This window comes from Gopherus flavomarginatus, chromosome 1 (genome assembly GCF_025201925.1).
Source record: "Gopherus flavomarginatus isolate rGopFla2 chromosome 1, rGopFla2.mat.asm, whole genome shotgun sequence".
In the NCBI taxonomy this organism is placed as follows: Eukaryota; Metazoa; Chordata; order Testudines; family Testudinidae; genus Gopherus; species Gopherus flavomarginatus.
The window spans coordinates 137,925,851-137,941,329 of NC_066617.1; the positions used below are offsets into that span (position 1 = coordinate 137,925,851).

General features: G+C 47.3%; 1 protein-coding gene across 4 annotated transcripts in view; it reads left to right on the forward strand.

Moving 5' to 3' along the window:
• The window catches only part of CCDC91 (coiled-coil domain containing 91), a 335,613-nt gene that overhangs the window by 54,885 nt on the left and 265,249 nt on the right, over positions 1-15,479 (forward strand). For all 4 annotated transcript variants that reach the window (XM_050966062.1, XM_050966037.1, XM_050966045.1 and 1 more), the window contains exons 2-3: positions 487-530; positions 1,712-1,790. In XM_050966062.1, coding sequence (XP_050822019.1) covers positions 501-530; positions 1,712-1,790 — 109 coding nt within the window. In that variant the 5' untranslated portion in view covers positions 487-500. The remainder of the gene's footprint in view (positions 1-486; positions 531-1,711; positions 1,791-15,479) is intronic.

Genomic DNA, 15,479 nt, shown 5'->3' on the forward strand with positions numbered 1-15,479 from the left:
TTCTTAATCAACATATAGAAAGGTCTAGAGAGATTTTGAAGCACTGTTGGCTACAGTGCGGTGAGGGAGCTGTAATTCTCCAGTTCATCTGACCTGCGTAGACCTGTTTCCTGGCTTTTTCAAATATCTTGTGGAGGTAAGGACTATGATGAAAGCTCAATAGGCTTATACTCAGTTGGATGAAAAGTCATTGATAATACTGGGACTGAGAAGATAATTTGGATGAACTAGCAGAAGACTGTAATTTCTCTTGAATGAGTAGGTCTGCTTGTCTGATATCACTCATTGCTTTCAGATGCAGAGTTTGCTGTGGTTATCTGTCTTTGTCTCCTTGAGGCTTGGCCACTGTAATGTGTTCTACTTGAGGCTATCTTTGAAGGCTGCTTGAAGATGTATTCTGTATAGCAAAAGCTTTCCACCTTTAGGATACAACAGACTGCCAAGAACTTAGATTTTTGATCAATATTATTTTATACTGTCTTGTAGGTGCCAACTGGAAAATGGATGATGATGATTTTGGAGGCTTTGAGGTATGTCATGTTGCTGATCTTAAACGGTTAGCTTTAGAAACTTTTTAACATTATATCATTTGGAGGGGCATGCTTTATTTCAGGGGTAGGCAACCTATGGCACGCGTGCCGAAGGCAGCACGCAATCTGATTTTCAAGGACACTCACGCTGCCTGGGTCCTGCCCACCGGTCTGGAGGGCTCTTCATTTTAATTTAATTTTAAATGAGTTTCTTAAACATTTTAAAAACCTTATTTACTTTACATACAACAATAGTTATATATTATAGACTTTTATAGAAAGAGATCTTCTAAAAACATTAAAATGTATTACCGGCACGTGAAGCCTTAAATTTGAGTGAATAAATGAAGACTCGGCACACATCTTCTGAAAGGTTGCTGACCCCTGCTTTATTTTATGATTGTAATTGTACAGATGTTAGCATGAAAATTGTACCTAGTTGTCAATGTTGAAGCACAATTTACCAACCAATACATTTGATAATCAAGCAAAATAATTTATTTTTCTCTCTAGATAGAACATAAATTACGTATGGTCATCGTCTTTGGAAATCAGGCTGCTTAACTAAGTGTCTGTGTATTAGGTACCTCACGTTCGGCATTAAATTGTAAAAACTTCGGCTTAGGTTTTAATATTTAGCTGGTGCCGGGCAGAGGTGTTTGTGTGTGTGGTGTGTTTTTTTTGTTTTGTTTTGTTTTTGTTTGGTCAAGTAATAAGTATAACACACTCCTCTGCACATCGCGTAAAAGTTGTTTTATATTCAGTTTAACAATTGTGAAGTTAAATCAAAGATGTTAGTGTGTTTTCATAGTTGTGCCTGTGATCATATCTGTATTTCATATCCAGTTTATTGAAGGCTTTTTCCTAAGTATACTTGTGCATTTTAGCCCCGACTAAGCAGCCAATCCTAAGCAAGTGCTTAAGTGCTTTGCAGACTAGTGATGCACTTAAATGATTTCTGTAGGTTTTTTTGTGTGGTGCATGCTCATTACAGTTGGACAAATACAATTTTAAAAAAAGTTATTCCACTTGCGCTAGTGCAGTGCAGTTTAGGTCAGTGTTAAAGGAATATATTTGAAATGCTTGATAGCTTGTGATGAATGTGATCATTAGAAAATGCCTCCTGGAAAATCTGCGCAAAAGTTTTTAGAAGTCTAACAAAAGAGTATTTTTATTTCTAGGCAGCAGTGACCTTTGAAGGTGAAGATGGTGAAACACAAACTATTTCTCCTGCTATTCCTTGGGCAGCATTTCCTGCAGGTACTGGTAATCAATCACAGTTCTTCTCTTCAGCATGTGGGCCTGTCTCTTCTCCTTTCTACCTATGCAACAGCTCTCTGGCACCTCCCAGATATTCCCAGTAAAGTATTGATTGCTTTCTTGCAGCAGCATGAGATTCACTTTTAGAACATTCTTGTGTTGAGGAACTGTTTTGGAATGCTCCAAAATTTTCTTGAGAAATGGATGATTTTTAACTGTTCAGAAGCTGAGTGGAATTTCATGAGACAGAGAAAAGGCTCTTCCCTTGTCTGAGTGTGTTCTTCCTGATGAGTATCAAAGGTCTGTTTCAAACAATAGAAGGGTGCTGAGAACTTCCCAAAGAAAAGATTACAAAAATCAGTTAAACATTTTTTCTTGTGGCTATTTTTGTATCCCTTCACTTGTAAACCTAGAGTTCTTTTCTAACTTAAGTCCTATTCTGCAAAGTTGTAAAGTACAGGAAAAAAAATTTAGAAACTTTAAAGTGACATTTATACAAAAAGTATTTTAGGAAATTTTTATAAGTCTGATAGTTAATGATATTCTAGGGCCCGGAAGCAATTGCTACCTGTCTCTTCAGAAAGCCTAAGTATCTTTCCTTTACAAAACTAGATAGCACCATTGTAAAGTTACAAGTTATAGACCTTAAACTTGACATGAAAACAGTACTGAATATTGCTTGATCTAACCTTAGAACACTATAATTTAGGGGAAAATGTCACATTTTCAGCTGAAAGAAGGAAACCTTTCTCTAGCAATGTGATTTTAAAAATGGTGGGAAGGGTAAGTAAATGTAGTTGTTCAGAGATGTTCATGTCAGCAGTCCCTGTGGAGATGGATTAGCTAGACCAGGGGCAGGCAACCTATGGCACACGTGCCGAAGGCGGCACATGAGCTGAATTTCAGTGGCACTCACACTGCCCGGGTCCTGGCCACGGGTCTGGGGGCTCTGCATTTTAATTTAATTTTAAATGAAGCTTCTTAAACATTTTAAAAACCTTATTGACTTTACATACAACAATAGTTTAGTTATATATTATAGACTTATAGAAAGAGACCTTCTAAAATGTTAAAATGTATTACTGGCATTTGAAACCATAAATTAGAGTGAATAAATGAAGACTCGGCACATCACTTCTGAAAAGTTGCCAACCCCTGAGCTAGAGAGTGCAGGAGACATGGGCAAAAGTACATAATAAATGCAGTGTATCACAGAGTATAACAATAATCAAAGAATCCTGCGCTCTGATATCTAATTTTGATAAATTACAAAAATCCATACCAAAGTCTCAGTGGATGGCTTAGATCCAGTCTACTCATTTACACAAGTTTGAAACAGAATGTAAACTCAAAATTATGTGGTACAGAAGTGTACTAATGTGATTTAAGGAGGTTTATAATCTGTAAATGTTACCACCAACTTCCATATCTTCTAGCTCCATTGTGGGCTAACCTTACTTTTTTTAAAGCAACAACTAATATACAGAATTGTGGATGTATGTGGTTTGTCTCTCTCGGACAACCATAAAATAATAATGTTGTCCGTACCAAAACACCCTCCTCTTCTCCCCCAGTTTACCAGCTTATGAGATTTGTACTGTTATCTTGGTAGATGGCTGGGAATGAGTGGAGGAAGCAGGTCACATATTTCAGCTTTGCTTTCTAGGCCAAAGATTCACAAAACAGAAAGGACAAAGGAGCCAGGCCTTTGGGTCTTTGCCAGGCCTTTGGGTCTTTTTATAGGACTTATGAGAAGGATGAAGCTGTAGGATACAGTTTTCAAAAACAAGTAGGTGATTTAGGTGCCCAGGTTCCACTGAAGGTGAATGGGACTTGGGTGCCTAATCATTTAGGTGGTTTTGTAAATTTTACTTTTAGTTCGTTCTTCAGAGTTTTTTGAGTACCTTAATTCTATATGTGTAACAGTGTGGAATGGATGAGATTTTTACCTTTTGGGGAGAAACTCTGACTGCACAAGAGATAAGCTGGCACCCCTATCATAACTACATCTTTGCCTCTTTTGTGTCTGAGACAGGACATTCAGAAGGGTAGAGGGATAAGTTAAAAGTATTTGTATTGGAGGAGGAAATCTTGTGATAGAGAAATCTAAAAACTCAGTTCATGGTTGATAGTTTGTTTTTTGATCCCCTTAATATTAGTTCATGATTGCTGTTTAATTTTTATTTGTTAAAACTTTTCATTGACAAAGAGGATGTTATCATTGTAGTTTGTCTCTCCAAAACTTCGGTCAAGAACTTGTGTTCTCATTTTACCTTGCATAGTTCCTCATGGGTACCAGATGTTGGCCAGGGCAGTGCATCAATCAGTGTTCAAGTGATTGTCTAGGCCAGTGATACTCAGACTGAGGCTTGGGAGCTGCAAGTGGCTCTTTAATGTGTCTCCTGTAGCTCTTTGCAGCACATGATATTAAAACATTGTGTGATTTAATTATTAACCAGTCAGGATGCTTTTATACTGTATTATTAACCAATTGTAGAATATTTGGTCATTATATTGTAAGAATAATATATTGTATAGTATACAGTAAATGAAACAATGCATTCACACAACTGTCACTCTTTCGGGTAATATTATGGCTAAGTTGGCTCCTGAACCACTGACATCTGAATATCACTAGTCTAAGCTCTCCACATTCCCATTTGGCATCATCATTCTTCAGCTTCTACTTCGTCATATTGTCGCCAGTCTTTTGCCACCCCAGTTCTTGCTTGATTTAGAGTGTACCAGTATTTTTGTCTGAGGGGCTATTGTTCTGAAGAAACTAGTTTCTCTAGGATCATCAGCATTTCTTCTTCGAGTGCTTGCTCATATCGATTCCAATTAGGTGTGCGCGCGCCACGTGCACGTTCGCCGGAAGATTTTTACCCTAGCAACACTCGGTGGGTTGGCAGGGCGCCCTCTGGAGTGGCGCCGCTATAGCGTCGGACATATACCCCTGCAGACCCAACCGCCCCTCAGTTCCTTCTTACCGCCCGTGTCGGTCGTTGGAACAGTGGAATGCAGTTTTACTGGTCTCCACCTCCTTAGCTACTCATAGTTCTCTAGTTATTTTTGTGTATATAGTTCATAGTTATAGTTAGTTTTTATCGTTCATAGTTAGTGTTATAGTTAAGAGGGGTTTGGGGATTAGCCCCTTCCCCGCACCCGGTGCTGGGGCCCATGCCCGATTCGCCGGGTTTCAAACCGTGCTCAGCCTGTCACAAGCAGATGCCCACAGGAGATCCACATGACTCCTGTCTTAAGTGCCTCGGGGAATCTCGCCTGGCAGATAAGTGTCGCATTTGCAAGGCTTTTAAGCCGAGAACAAAAAAGGAGTGGGACTTTCGGCTAAATCAGCTCCTCTTGGAAGCGGCTCTTATCCCTCCGCCTTCAGCACCGAGCGCTGGTCAATCGATGGGCAGAAGCACCTCCTCGGCACCGGACCACGCTGGTACTGCCATGACCTCTCGGCACCGGCCGTTGCTGGCACCGAAGTCGACTCGGCACCGCTCCCTCTCCCCTAGGTCGAGAGAGCCTAAGATTCCTGCTGCTTCCATGCCACCTGCACCACAGCCAGAGAACTCGTCAAAGTCGGATCGCCCGGCACCGACACCTGCAGCGGCACCGACGATGTCGGCACTGTTGATTCCGGTCCCACAAGGGCCGTCGAGTCCAGTGCCTGTCAGCTCCCAGGCGCGAGCCGTGGTTGAGCTTACTATTCCATCCACACTGGAGACATTCTCAATGGCGAGGGATCTGATTGCCATGACAGAGTCGACACTGCCTCAACCCCGGCACCGCTGTTGCGGGTAATACAGTCTATCGGCAAGCCTGCCTTGATAAGACCATCCTCTGTCAGCATAGCAGAGCAGCACCATTCACGATCACAGTCCTGCAGACGTTCTAGGTCCTGTCGATGCTTCTGCTCTCCACGCTGCTCACAGTCCCGGCACCGTTCTCCTCCTCGGTACCGGTCACACTCGCGGCACCGTTCAGTATCCTGTTTGCTGGCCCACTACTCTCGGCACCGCTCCAGCTCCCGGCACCGCTCCAGGCATCGTGACTCCCGTAGCTGCTCCTGACGTCGAGCCTTGAGATCTTGGTCGACCTCCCAGCACCGCTCCGGTCGCAGGTCCCAATCTTGTTCCCGGTACTGGTATGCTTCCCAGTACCGGTCCCCGGTGCCAAGTAGAGCAAGGTCCTCTAGAGACAAAGACTCTGCCCAGGGCTTTTCAGCCCCTCCATGGCCATCCAGACATGCATCAGTGTTGTCCAACGCGGGAAGCTCTTATGCACAGGACCACGATTCTGATGTGCCCACCAGAGTCTTCCAAGGGACCCAGGCCCATGACCAAGGCCCCCATCAGTGGTCTTTCTGGACACCTTGGGCAACCACCAGGCCCAAGGCGTACCAGTAGTTCCGTCCCGCTCCATCCCATCAGAGCACCGAGTGCCAGAGGCAACAGTTTGCCGTCGTCCTCTGACTGCTATGGAGGAAGCCCCAGTTCATCCACCGGACTCCCAGGTTCCACAGGAGCAGGAGGTCGCCCAAGAGCAAGAGGCCACACAGGACCCGTTCGTCCCCGGCATCTCCTCTTCCTCTTCTCCAGATGAGGCGGTGGCAGGAACATCCTTCTCGGGCCCTCCTCCAATCGACCTGAGAGCCCATCAGAACCTCCTGAGGAGGGTAGCACTCAGGCCACGTCCAGACTAGGAATTAAAATCGATTTTAGATACGCAACTTCAGCTACGAGAATAACGTAGCTGAAGTCGAATTTCTAAAATCGAGGTACTCACCAGTCTGGACGGCGCGGCATCGATGTCCGCGGCTCTCCGCGTCGATTCCGGAACTCCGTTCGGATTGATGGAGTTCCGGAATCGATGTAAGCGCGCTCGGGGATCGATACACCGCGTCCAGACTAGACGCGATATATCGATCCCCGAGCAATCGATTTTAACCCGCCGATGCCGCGGGTTAGTCTGGACGAGGGCTCAGTATGAACTTCCAGGTGGAGGAGGACACAGTAGTGGACATTCTGTCGGCGGATGCCCCCACCAGAGTGGCCCTACTGTTTATTCGGACCATCCAGGCCAATGCCGATACTATATGGCAGTTTCCAGCCTCTGTCCCTCCTGCAGCCAGGGGAGCCGAGTGTAAATACATGGTGCCCTCTAAAGGGTACGAGTACTTGTATGTCCATCCTCCTCCCTGCTCACTAGTTGTCCAGTCTGTTAATGAGAGAGAATGCCATGGCCAGCAGGCACCAGCCCCGAAATCGAAGGAGGCTAGGCGAATGGACTTACTCGCCAATCGTCAGCACTTCTAGCTTACGGTCCTGCCGTTTAGCCTCTCTGCAGCCCCAAGGGTATTTACAAAGTGTATGGCCGCAGTCGCAGCCTATCTCTGCCGACATCGGATACACGTTTTTCCGTATCTGGATGATTGGCTTATCCGGGGGGCCTCCGAGACAAAAGTCACCCAGCATGTGGGCATCGTCAAGGACCTATTCACACGTCTAGGCCTGATGATCGATATAGAAAAATCCACTCTGGTTCCCACGCAGAGATTAGACTTCATAGGAGCTATCCTGGACTCCAGTCTAGCCAGGGCATGCTTACCGCAGTGGCGGTTTCAGGCGATGGCAACAATCGTCCGAGGTCTACAGAATTTCCTGACGACCTTGGCTCGCACTTGTCTCGGTCTCCTGGGTCACATGGCTGCCTACATGTTTGTAACCAATTATGCCAGACTCCACCTCTGTCCTCTCCAAGCTTGGCTCAACTCGGTATATCTCCCGGGCAGGGACCCAATAGACACGATAGTCACCATTCCCCTGAGCACCTAGGCTCCCTAGACTGGTGGCTAACTCGCTCCTTGGTGTGTATAGGGCTGCCGTTCCATCCGCCCCAGCCCTCAATGTCACTGACGACAGACGCATCATCTCTCGGCTGGAGTGCTCACCTCGGACATCTTCGTACTCAAGGCCTCTGGTCATCTCAGGAGCTGGCATTACACATAAATGTCCGAGAACTGAGAGCAGTCCGCCTGGCGTGCCAGGCGTTCCAGCAACATTTACAAGGCTGTTGTGTCTCAGTGTTTACAGATAACACAACGGCCATGTACTACCTAAACAAGCAGGGAGGGACACGATCCTCCCCCCTTTGTCAGGAGGCCATCCAAGTCTGGGACTTTTGCATAGCCTACTCGATAGACCTGGTAGCATCCTTTCTCCCAGGGGTTCGTAACACTCTGGCGGATCGACTCAGCAGGTCCTTCCTGTCTCACGAGTGATCGATCCGCCCGGACGTTATTCATTCTGTTTTCCAGAAGTGGGGATTTCCCCACGTAGACCTGTTCGCTTCCCATGCGAACAGGAAATGCCAGATGTTCTGCTCCTTCCAAGGTCTCTCCCCGGGATCGATCTCAGATGCTTTCCTGATGCCGTGGAAGAGCCAGCTGCTTTATGCCTTCCAACCGTTCCCGCTGGTTCATAAGGTCCTGCTAAAACTCCGCAGGGACAGAGCGCGCCTAATCATGATCGCTCCAGCATGGCCCAGGCAGCACTGGTAAACCACATTGCTCGATCTGTCGATAGCCAACCCAATTACCCTGCCACTCCACCCAGACCTCATAACTCAGGACCACGGCAGGCTTCACCACCCAGACCTGCAGGCCCTTCACCTCACGGCGTGGCTGCTGCGTGGCAAAACCAGTCAGAGTTACGTTGCTGTGCATCAGTACAAGTTCTCGTGGGTAGCAGGAAACCTTCCACCCGGTCAACATATCTGGCCAAGTGGAAGCATTTCTCCTGCTGGTGTGAAATGCATAATCTTACTCCCACTGAGGTCCCGATTCCCTCTATTTTGGACTACCTCTGGTCTCTCAAACAGCAAGACCTAGCAGTATCATCATTGAGGGTACACTTGGCAGCCATCTCTACCTTCTACCCAGGGGAAGATGGCCGTTCCATGTTCTCACACCCTATTGTTTCGAGATTTCTCAAGGGCTTGGAGTGCTTATACCCCCAAGTACCAGCCCCGACCTGGGACCTCAACCTGGTTTTAGCCAGGCTTGTGTCTCCCCCATTCGAGCCGTTAGCAACCTGCTCGCTACTCTACCTGTCGTGGAAGACAGCTTTCCTCATAGCCATTACATCGGGCAGACGAGTCTCTGAGCTTAGGGCTCTTACGGTGGATCCGCCGTACACTGTGTTCCATGGGGACAAGGCGCAGTTGCGGCCACACGCAGCATTCCTCCCTAAGGCGGTTTCAGCCTTTCATGTTAACCAGGACATCTTTCTCCTGGTCTTCTTCCCGAAGCCACTCTCAACGCGACGGGAGCAACAATTGCACTCCCTGGACGTCCGTAGAGCGCTTGCATTTTATATTGAGCGGACAAAACCCTTTCGTAAAATGCCCCAACTCTTTGTCACGGTAGCAGGCCGAATGAAAGGCCTACCTGTTCTTCTCAGAGGATCTCTTCTTGAGTGGCGGCGTGCATCTGCACTTGTTATGATTTGGCTCATATTTTCCCAAGCCACATCATTGCGCGTTCTGCCAGGGCTCAGGCTTCTTCTGCTGCCTTCCTGGCTCATGTACCTATCCAGGAGATATGTCGCGCAGCTACCTGGTCTTCGGTCCACACCCTTGCTTCACATTATGCGCTGGTTCAACAGTCCAGAGATGTTACATAATGGAAAACTGCTGAGCCCAAGGCTGCATCATCTCACTCCGACCCCACCGCCTAGGTAATGCTTGGGAATCACCTAATTGGAATCGATATGAGCAAGCACTCGAAGAAGAAAAGACGGTTAGTCACCTTTGTAACTGTTGTTCTTTGAGACGAGTTGCTCATATCCATTCCAAACCCGCCCTCCTTCCCCACTGTCGGAGTAGCCGGCAAGAAGGAACTGAGGGGCGGTTGGGTCGGCGGGGGTATATATCCGACGCCATGGCGGCACCACCCCAGGGGGCATCCAGCCAACCCACTGAGTGTTGTTAGGGTAAAAATCTTCCGGCGAATATGCATGCGGCGCGCACCCACCTAATTGGAATGGATATGAGCAACACATCTCGAAGAACAACCGTTATAAAGATGAGTAACAGTCTCTTTTCTTGCCATTTTGTTACTCTGTAGCTTTCCACAGTGGTATTTTTGGGTAAGGGATTTTAAGAGGAAAGGCTCTTTCTGGACTCAGGTGGTGGAATCTGTTTGTGCAGTGGATGTCTTGGATCATCCACCTGTTTTTTGCCTTCATTTTACTGAAGGCATTCCGCTTCACTGATGGTGGTGCAATTCCTATGAGATAGCATAGCAACAGTGTGGGAGTCAGGTTCAGAGACCCTGTGTTGATCCTGTAGGTTTGCTTGAGTTCAGTATCAATTTTGTGCACATCGTTTGAGCGTGACCGTACTGGGACAGAACAGTCCTCAAGGGCAGTTTCTATGGTACAAAGTTCCTGGAGTTCACTTTCTTTTTCTGCTGCTTGATGTGCTATTTGTATGTCGGCATTCAATTTGCTATCCCAAGGTACACTGGATGTTCATAGTGCTCAAGAATTGTACCATCCCATGAAATCTAGAGATTTTGCTTGGCCAGATGAAGTTTCAGATGGAAGGTGTGCACTTATGTTTTGCTGGATTGACATTCAGGGAGCTGTGATAGTATTCTCTAAATATGCTTAGGGAGTCTGTTAGAATGCACTTGATGTCCCCAGTTCTCTCCAGTTTGGTGGCAATGCAAAGGTCATTTGCAGCAGTGAATCTTCACATGGTGGGGAATTCTGATTGGTCATTTGTGTAGACATTATATTGCAAGGATGTGGACACTGAACTTTGAGGCAACCCATTTTGTTGAATTCTCCATCGAATTTTCTGGTGATTGATTCTCGAGCACCTGCTGTAACACTATTTAATACTGGTCCACCCAGTGTTGGTGCAGAGTTCAATTTCTTGATGTTAGTACATTTCCGTTATTCTTAACATTTAAAAGTTTCTATAAGCTTAGAGGAAATGAATATTTTTATTTGCATATATATGACATGAATAAATACAGATCCTAGAGTGTAAATGTATTGTTTTATATGACTGGGATAAATCACACATGCAAATTGTGCATCAAAGTTGTGAAATGGACTACAAACACAATAAAATAAGGTATTCAAAAGATTAACAAATGATGGGAGGTGGGGGGACACTGAAGATGGTACTCACCTGAGGCTCCATTTGGTCTAGGCCTGGCCTTGCCTAGGGATGTGCCTTGGGGCAGTCTTCCACACTAGGGAGACACATTATCCATTGTGCTTGTATGTTGGAGTAATATTACAGGTGGATTCATCCGATTCAGAGGTAAAAGCCTTTGTATTCCACCTTTCTGAAGGTGGATGTTGGCAGGTACTTTGTTTCTTCTTTGAACATTTGTTCATGTGTATTCCAATCAGGTGTGTGCATGCACACGTGCACAGTAGCCAGAAGATTTTTCCCCTAGCAGCAACTGTAGGGTCAGCCTGGGTGCCCCCTGGAGTCGCACCTTTCATGGTGCACAAAAGAGAGCCCTGAAAACTCTACACTCCCCCAGTTCCTACCAGTGACGGTAGCTGGAACTTTCTCTTGCTCTTCGGTTGCTTCAGCAAGTGAATTAGCAGTGCCTTACATACGGTACATAGTTAAGTTTCCAGTAATTAGTATAGTTTAGTAGTTCTTTTATAAGTTTCAGTTACAGGGGATTTCCCCTCCTTGTGTCCAATCCCCATTTGTTGCCAGTGCATGCCACGGCTTTAAGACTTGCCAGATTTTTGCGAAGTGCATACCAAAAAGTGACCCCCACATAGGGTGACGAGACAGCAAATGTGAAAAATCGGGACAGAGAGTGGGGGGTAATAGGAGCCTATATTAAAAAAAAAAAAAAAAAAAAAAAAAAGACTCAAAAATCAGGACTGTCTCCATAAAATCGGGCCATCTGGTCACCCTGCCCCCACACGACCTGCTTACAGTGCCTGGGTGAGGGTCACCAGAAAGACTGCTGCAAAATCTGTCGAGAATTGGGACCGAGAATCATTAAGGAGAGGGAGTAGCATCTCAAAATTCTCCTTGTGAAGGCAGCTGTCCGACCTCAGTTGGACACAGGCATCGGGGATCCTGCTCCCAGCATGTCATCTTCAGCGCAAAGCGCTACAGCGCCATCTTTTGAAGGATCCAGCGCCGAAGAAAGATTCTGGCAAGGAAGCTCGGCACTGTCATGGAGCATCTCGTGGACATTGTAGCCTTTGGCATCTGTCCTAATCACTGGCGCAGAGGGCCCTTCTTGCTCACTGCACCCATCGAAACATCTACTGCTCCCGTCTACCCCAGAGGTTTTCGAGGTGGTGCAGGGCCTATTGAGGCTCACGGTGCCATGCGTGCCATCGAGACAGTAGAGCGTCCCAAAACCACAGGTTCTGTCCCAGCACCTCATGCGGTCAAAGGGAAAGCTGGTGATGATGGCATGCCGATCCCCATAATTTTGGCACCCTTCTACTCCAGCACCACCATCCAGGGATCACAGTCGGTCCCCTATTTCTCAACGCTCTGCCTCGAGAGGAGCAGGGCCACCCTGGTCCTGCTACTCAGAGTTGGAGTCAAACTCCTACTGCTCCAACTATAGCAGGAGCAGAAGATCCTCCTCACGGTGCCATAGGCAATCCCACCTGATGCAGTGGGCCCCTAAATGGCAAAATCCAATGCAGTAGCCCTTTTGGACTCTATGGGCTTTCCGTCAAGCCCAGGGTTGAAGTCAGGGGTCCTGCTCAGGTGCAGCGTCAGTGGTGTACGTGACCTTCGTTCCGCCATGATTGGCACCAGAGCAAGTGCCTCAGTCATTAACACCAGCACCTGCGGTGCTGTTTTCGGCACCCACTACAGCAGTGACGTAGTCCGCTTTGGCACCGAAGGCATCAGTGGCCCCAACTGCGGCTGCGGCGCATGATGCACCCTTGGCACTGATGACGGTACCGGCACTGACACCACCTCAGTCATTGGTGCTGGCTGCGATAGTGCCTACAGGAACCTCAGCGCACATGCTACACCAGGCGCCGGCACTGATGTAGACCCCGATGTTGGCACTGGGACCAACTGCAGTTCCCACCGGGTCAAGAGATCCCTCAGGTGGGGACGGTAGGGAGCAACCACTTCCTTTGGTGATCTCCTTCTCACCAAATGAGGCCCTAGTGGGCACTTCAGTAGCCCCATCTCTGGAAAACTCCAGGGTGTTGTAGCAGTTACTGCGCCGGGTCACCCAGGGTCTGGGCGTTAAGACGGAGGAAGTTGTGGATGATGCGGACCCTATGGTGGACATCTTGCCTCCCTCTGGCCCTGCTTGTATTGCCTTACTGCTGATAAAGACAATCACGGACATGATCAGCACCCTTTGGAAAACCCTGATGTTGCTGCTGCCTACGGTCAAGCACAATAAGCACAGGTACTTTGTGCCATCCAAGGGCTATGAGCCCCTCTGTTTCCACCCTCAGCCTGATTCCCTGGTGATGGATGCTGCTAACCAGCAAGAGGGGCAACAATTTCAAGGCCCTTCGCCCAAGAGCAGGAACACCAAAAAATTAGACCTTTTTGGGCAAAAGGTTTACTCCAATGGGGGGATTTCAACTTCAAATATCCAACCAGCAGGCCATCGACAGCAGGTACTCCTACAGTGCGTGCTCGGCGATGGCTAAATTTATGGAGTTGCTCCCCTTGGACTCGATCATGGTTGTCTTCAACATCTGAACTTTGAGTCGCTTCACCTCATGGCATGGAAGCTCCATGGTTGAACCCGATGGAGCTTTCCTGTTCAGACTAGGTTAGACAGGTCCTCCTTGGCATCATAAAACCCTCTACAAAAACCACATAACTTGCCAAGTAGAAAAGATTTTCAATTTGGTTGGCTCAGCACCAGTCATCACTGACACTAGCATCAGTGCTGCTTATTCTGGACTACCGCCTGCATCTGAAGCAGCAGGGGCTTGTATTATAGTCAGTAAGGGTGCACTTAGCCACCATCTCGGCCTTTCACCTGGGTGAGGAGGGCCACTCTGTGTTTGCTAACTCGATGGTCAACCGGTTCTTAAAATGGCTCTACATCTATACCCTAACATCAGTCAGCCTGTCCCGGTCTGGGACTTCAACTTGGTCCTTTCTAAATTAATGGGACCACCTTTTGAGCTGTTAGGCAGAACAGGGAGCATGTCCCTATCTTACAAGGAGGTGTTCCTGGTGGTGATAACCTCGACCAGGAGAATGTCTGAACTCCAGGCCCTAATCTCAGAGCCCCCTTATACCATGTTCTGTAGGGACAAGGTGCAGCTCAGACCTCATCCTACTTTCCACCCAAAGGTTGTATCTCAGTTTCACATTAACCAGGACATCTTTCTCCTGGTTTTCTACCCTAAGCCGCATTCTAGTGGCACAGAACAGAGATTCCACTCACTAGATGTCTGCAGTGCACTAGCTTTCTGTATTGAGAGAACAAAGTTGTTCAGAAAATTGGTCCAGCTGTTCGTGGTGGTGGTGGACAGAATGAAAGGCCTACCCATGTCGTCACAACATATTTTGTCCTGGATCACATCCTGCATCCACAAGTGCTACAACCTGGCAAGGGTTCCTGCACCCGCAATCACTGCGCGCTCGTCAACAGCATTCCTGACGCAAATCCCTACTCAGGAAATCTGTGGAGCAGTGACGTGGTTCTCCATCCCCAGTTTTACCACATACTATGTGATTTACGCATCAAGCCAGAGACAATGCGCCCTTCGCATGAGCAGTGTTCCAGTCAGTGGACGACTCTGACCCAGCCTCTTGACTTGGACTTGTGAGTCATCTGATTGGAATTGATGTGAACAAGCACTAGAAGAAAAAATGGTTACTCACCTTCTCGTAACTGTTGTTCTTCAAGATATGTCGTTCATGTCCTTTCCAATACCCACCCTTCTACCCCTTTGTCCGAGTAGCCGGCAAGAAGGAACTGAGAGGGTGTAGGGTTGGCAGGGCTCTATAATGGGCACTGTGAAAGGCGCAACTCCAGGGGGCACCCAGGCTGACCCTAGGGTTGCTACTTGGGGAAAAAATTTCCAGCTACTGTGCACTTGTGCGCGCACACACACGCTTGATTGGAATGGATGTGAAGAATGATAGTTACGAGAAGGTGAGTAACTGGTTTTTTTTCTAGGTTCCTAGGTTTTCCTGAGTTGTAGGTTCTGTTGTTGCTTGCGCTGGTATATCTTGCAATCTTGGGATTGGTGCCATGACTCCCTTCTGAAGTTGCCTTACATTTACAGAGATGAGAGGCTAGGTCAGGGCTATATTCCTTGTTCCATTTTGCCCTGTGGAAGGTAGGTTGGCCCTTGACGGGGTGTGGGGAAGTTCATAGAGCAGGATCAGTTTCTTTTGCCATCTACTTCTCAACTTCTTTTCCACTGTTTTCATTGTTGGGGTATCCCCGTATGATGGCCTGACTGTTGAAGTTGCCAGTGACCAGGCATGCTCTTTCTGGCAGTATTAAGTTGGTTGGCCATGCAAGCTGCTGACCTGGTGGTTTGTAAAGAGACAACTACTATCCTGTTCAGCCATAAGTTCCATTGTCCCATAGTGTTTCCCACTAGTCTTCTGTTGTATACAAGTATCACACTGACATAAATGTTGCTTTAGATGTTCGCAGCAATA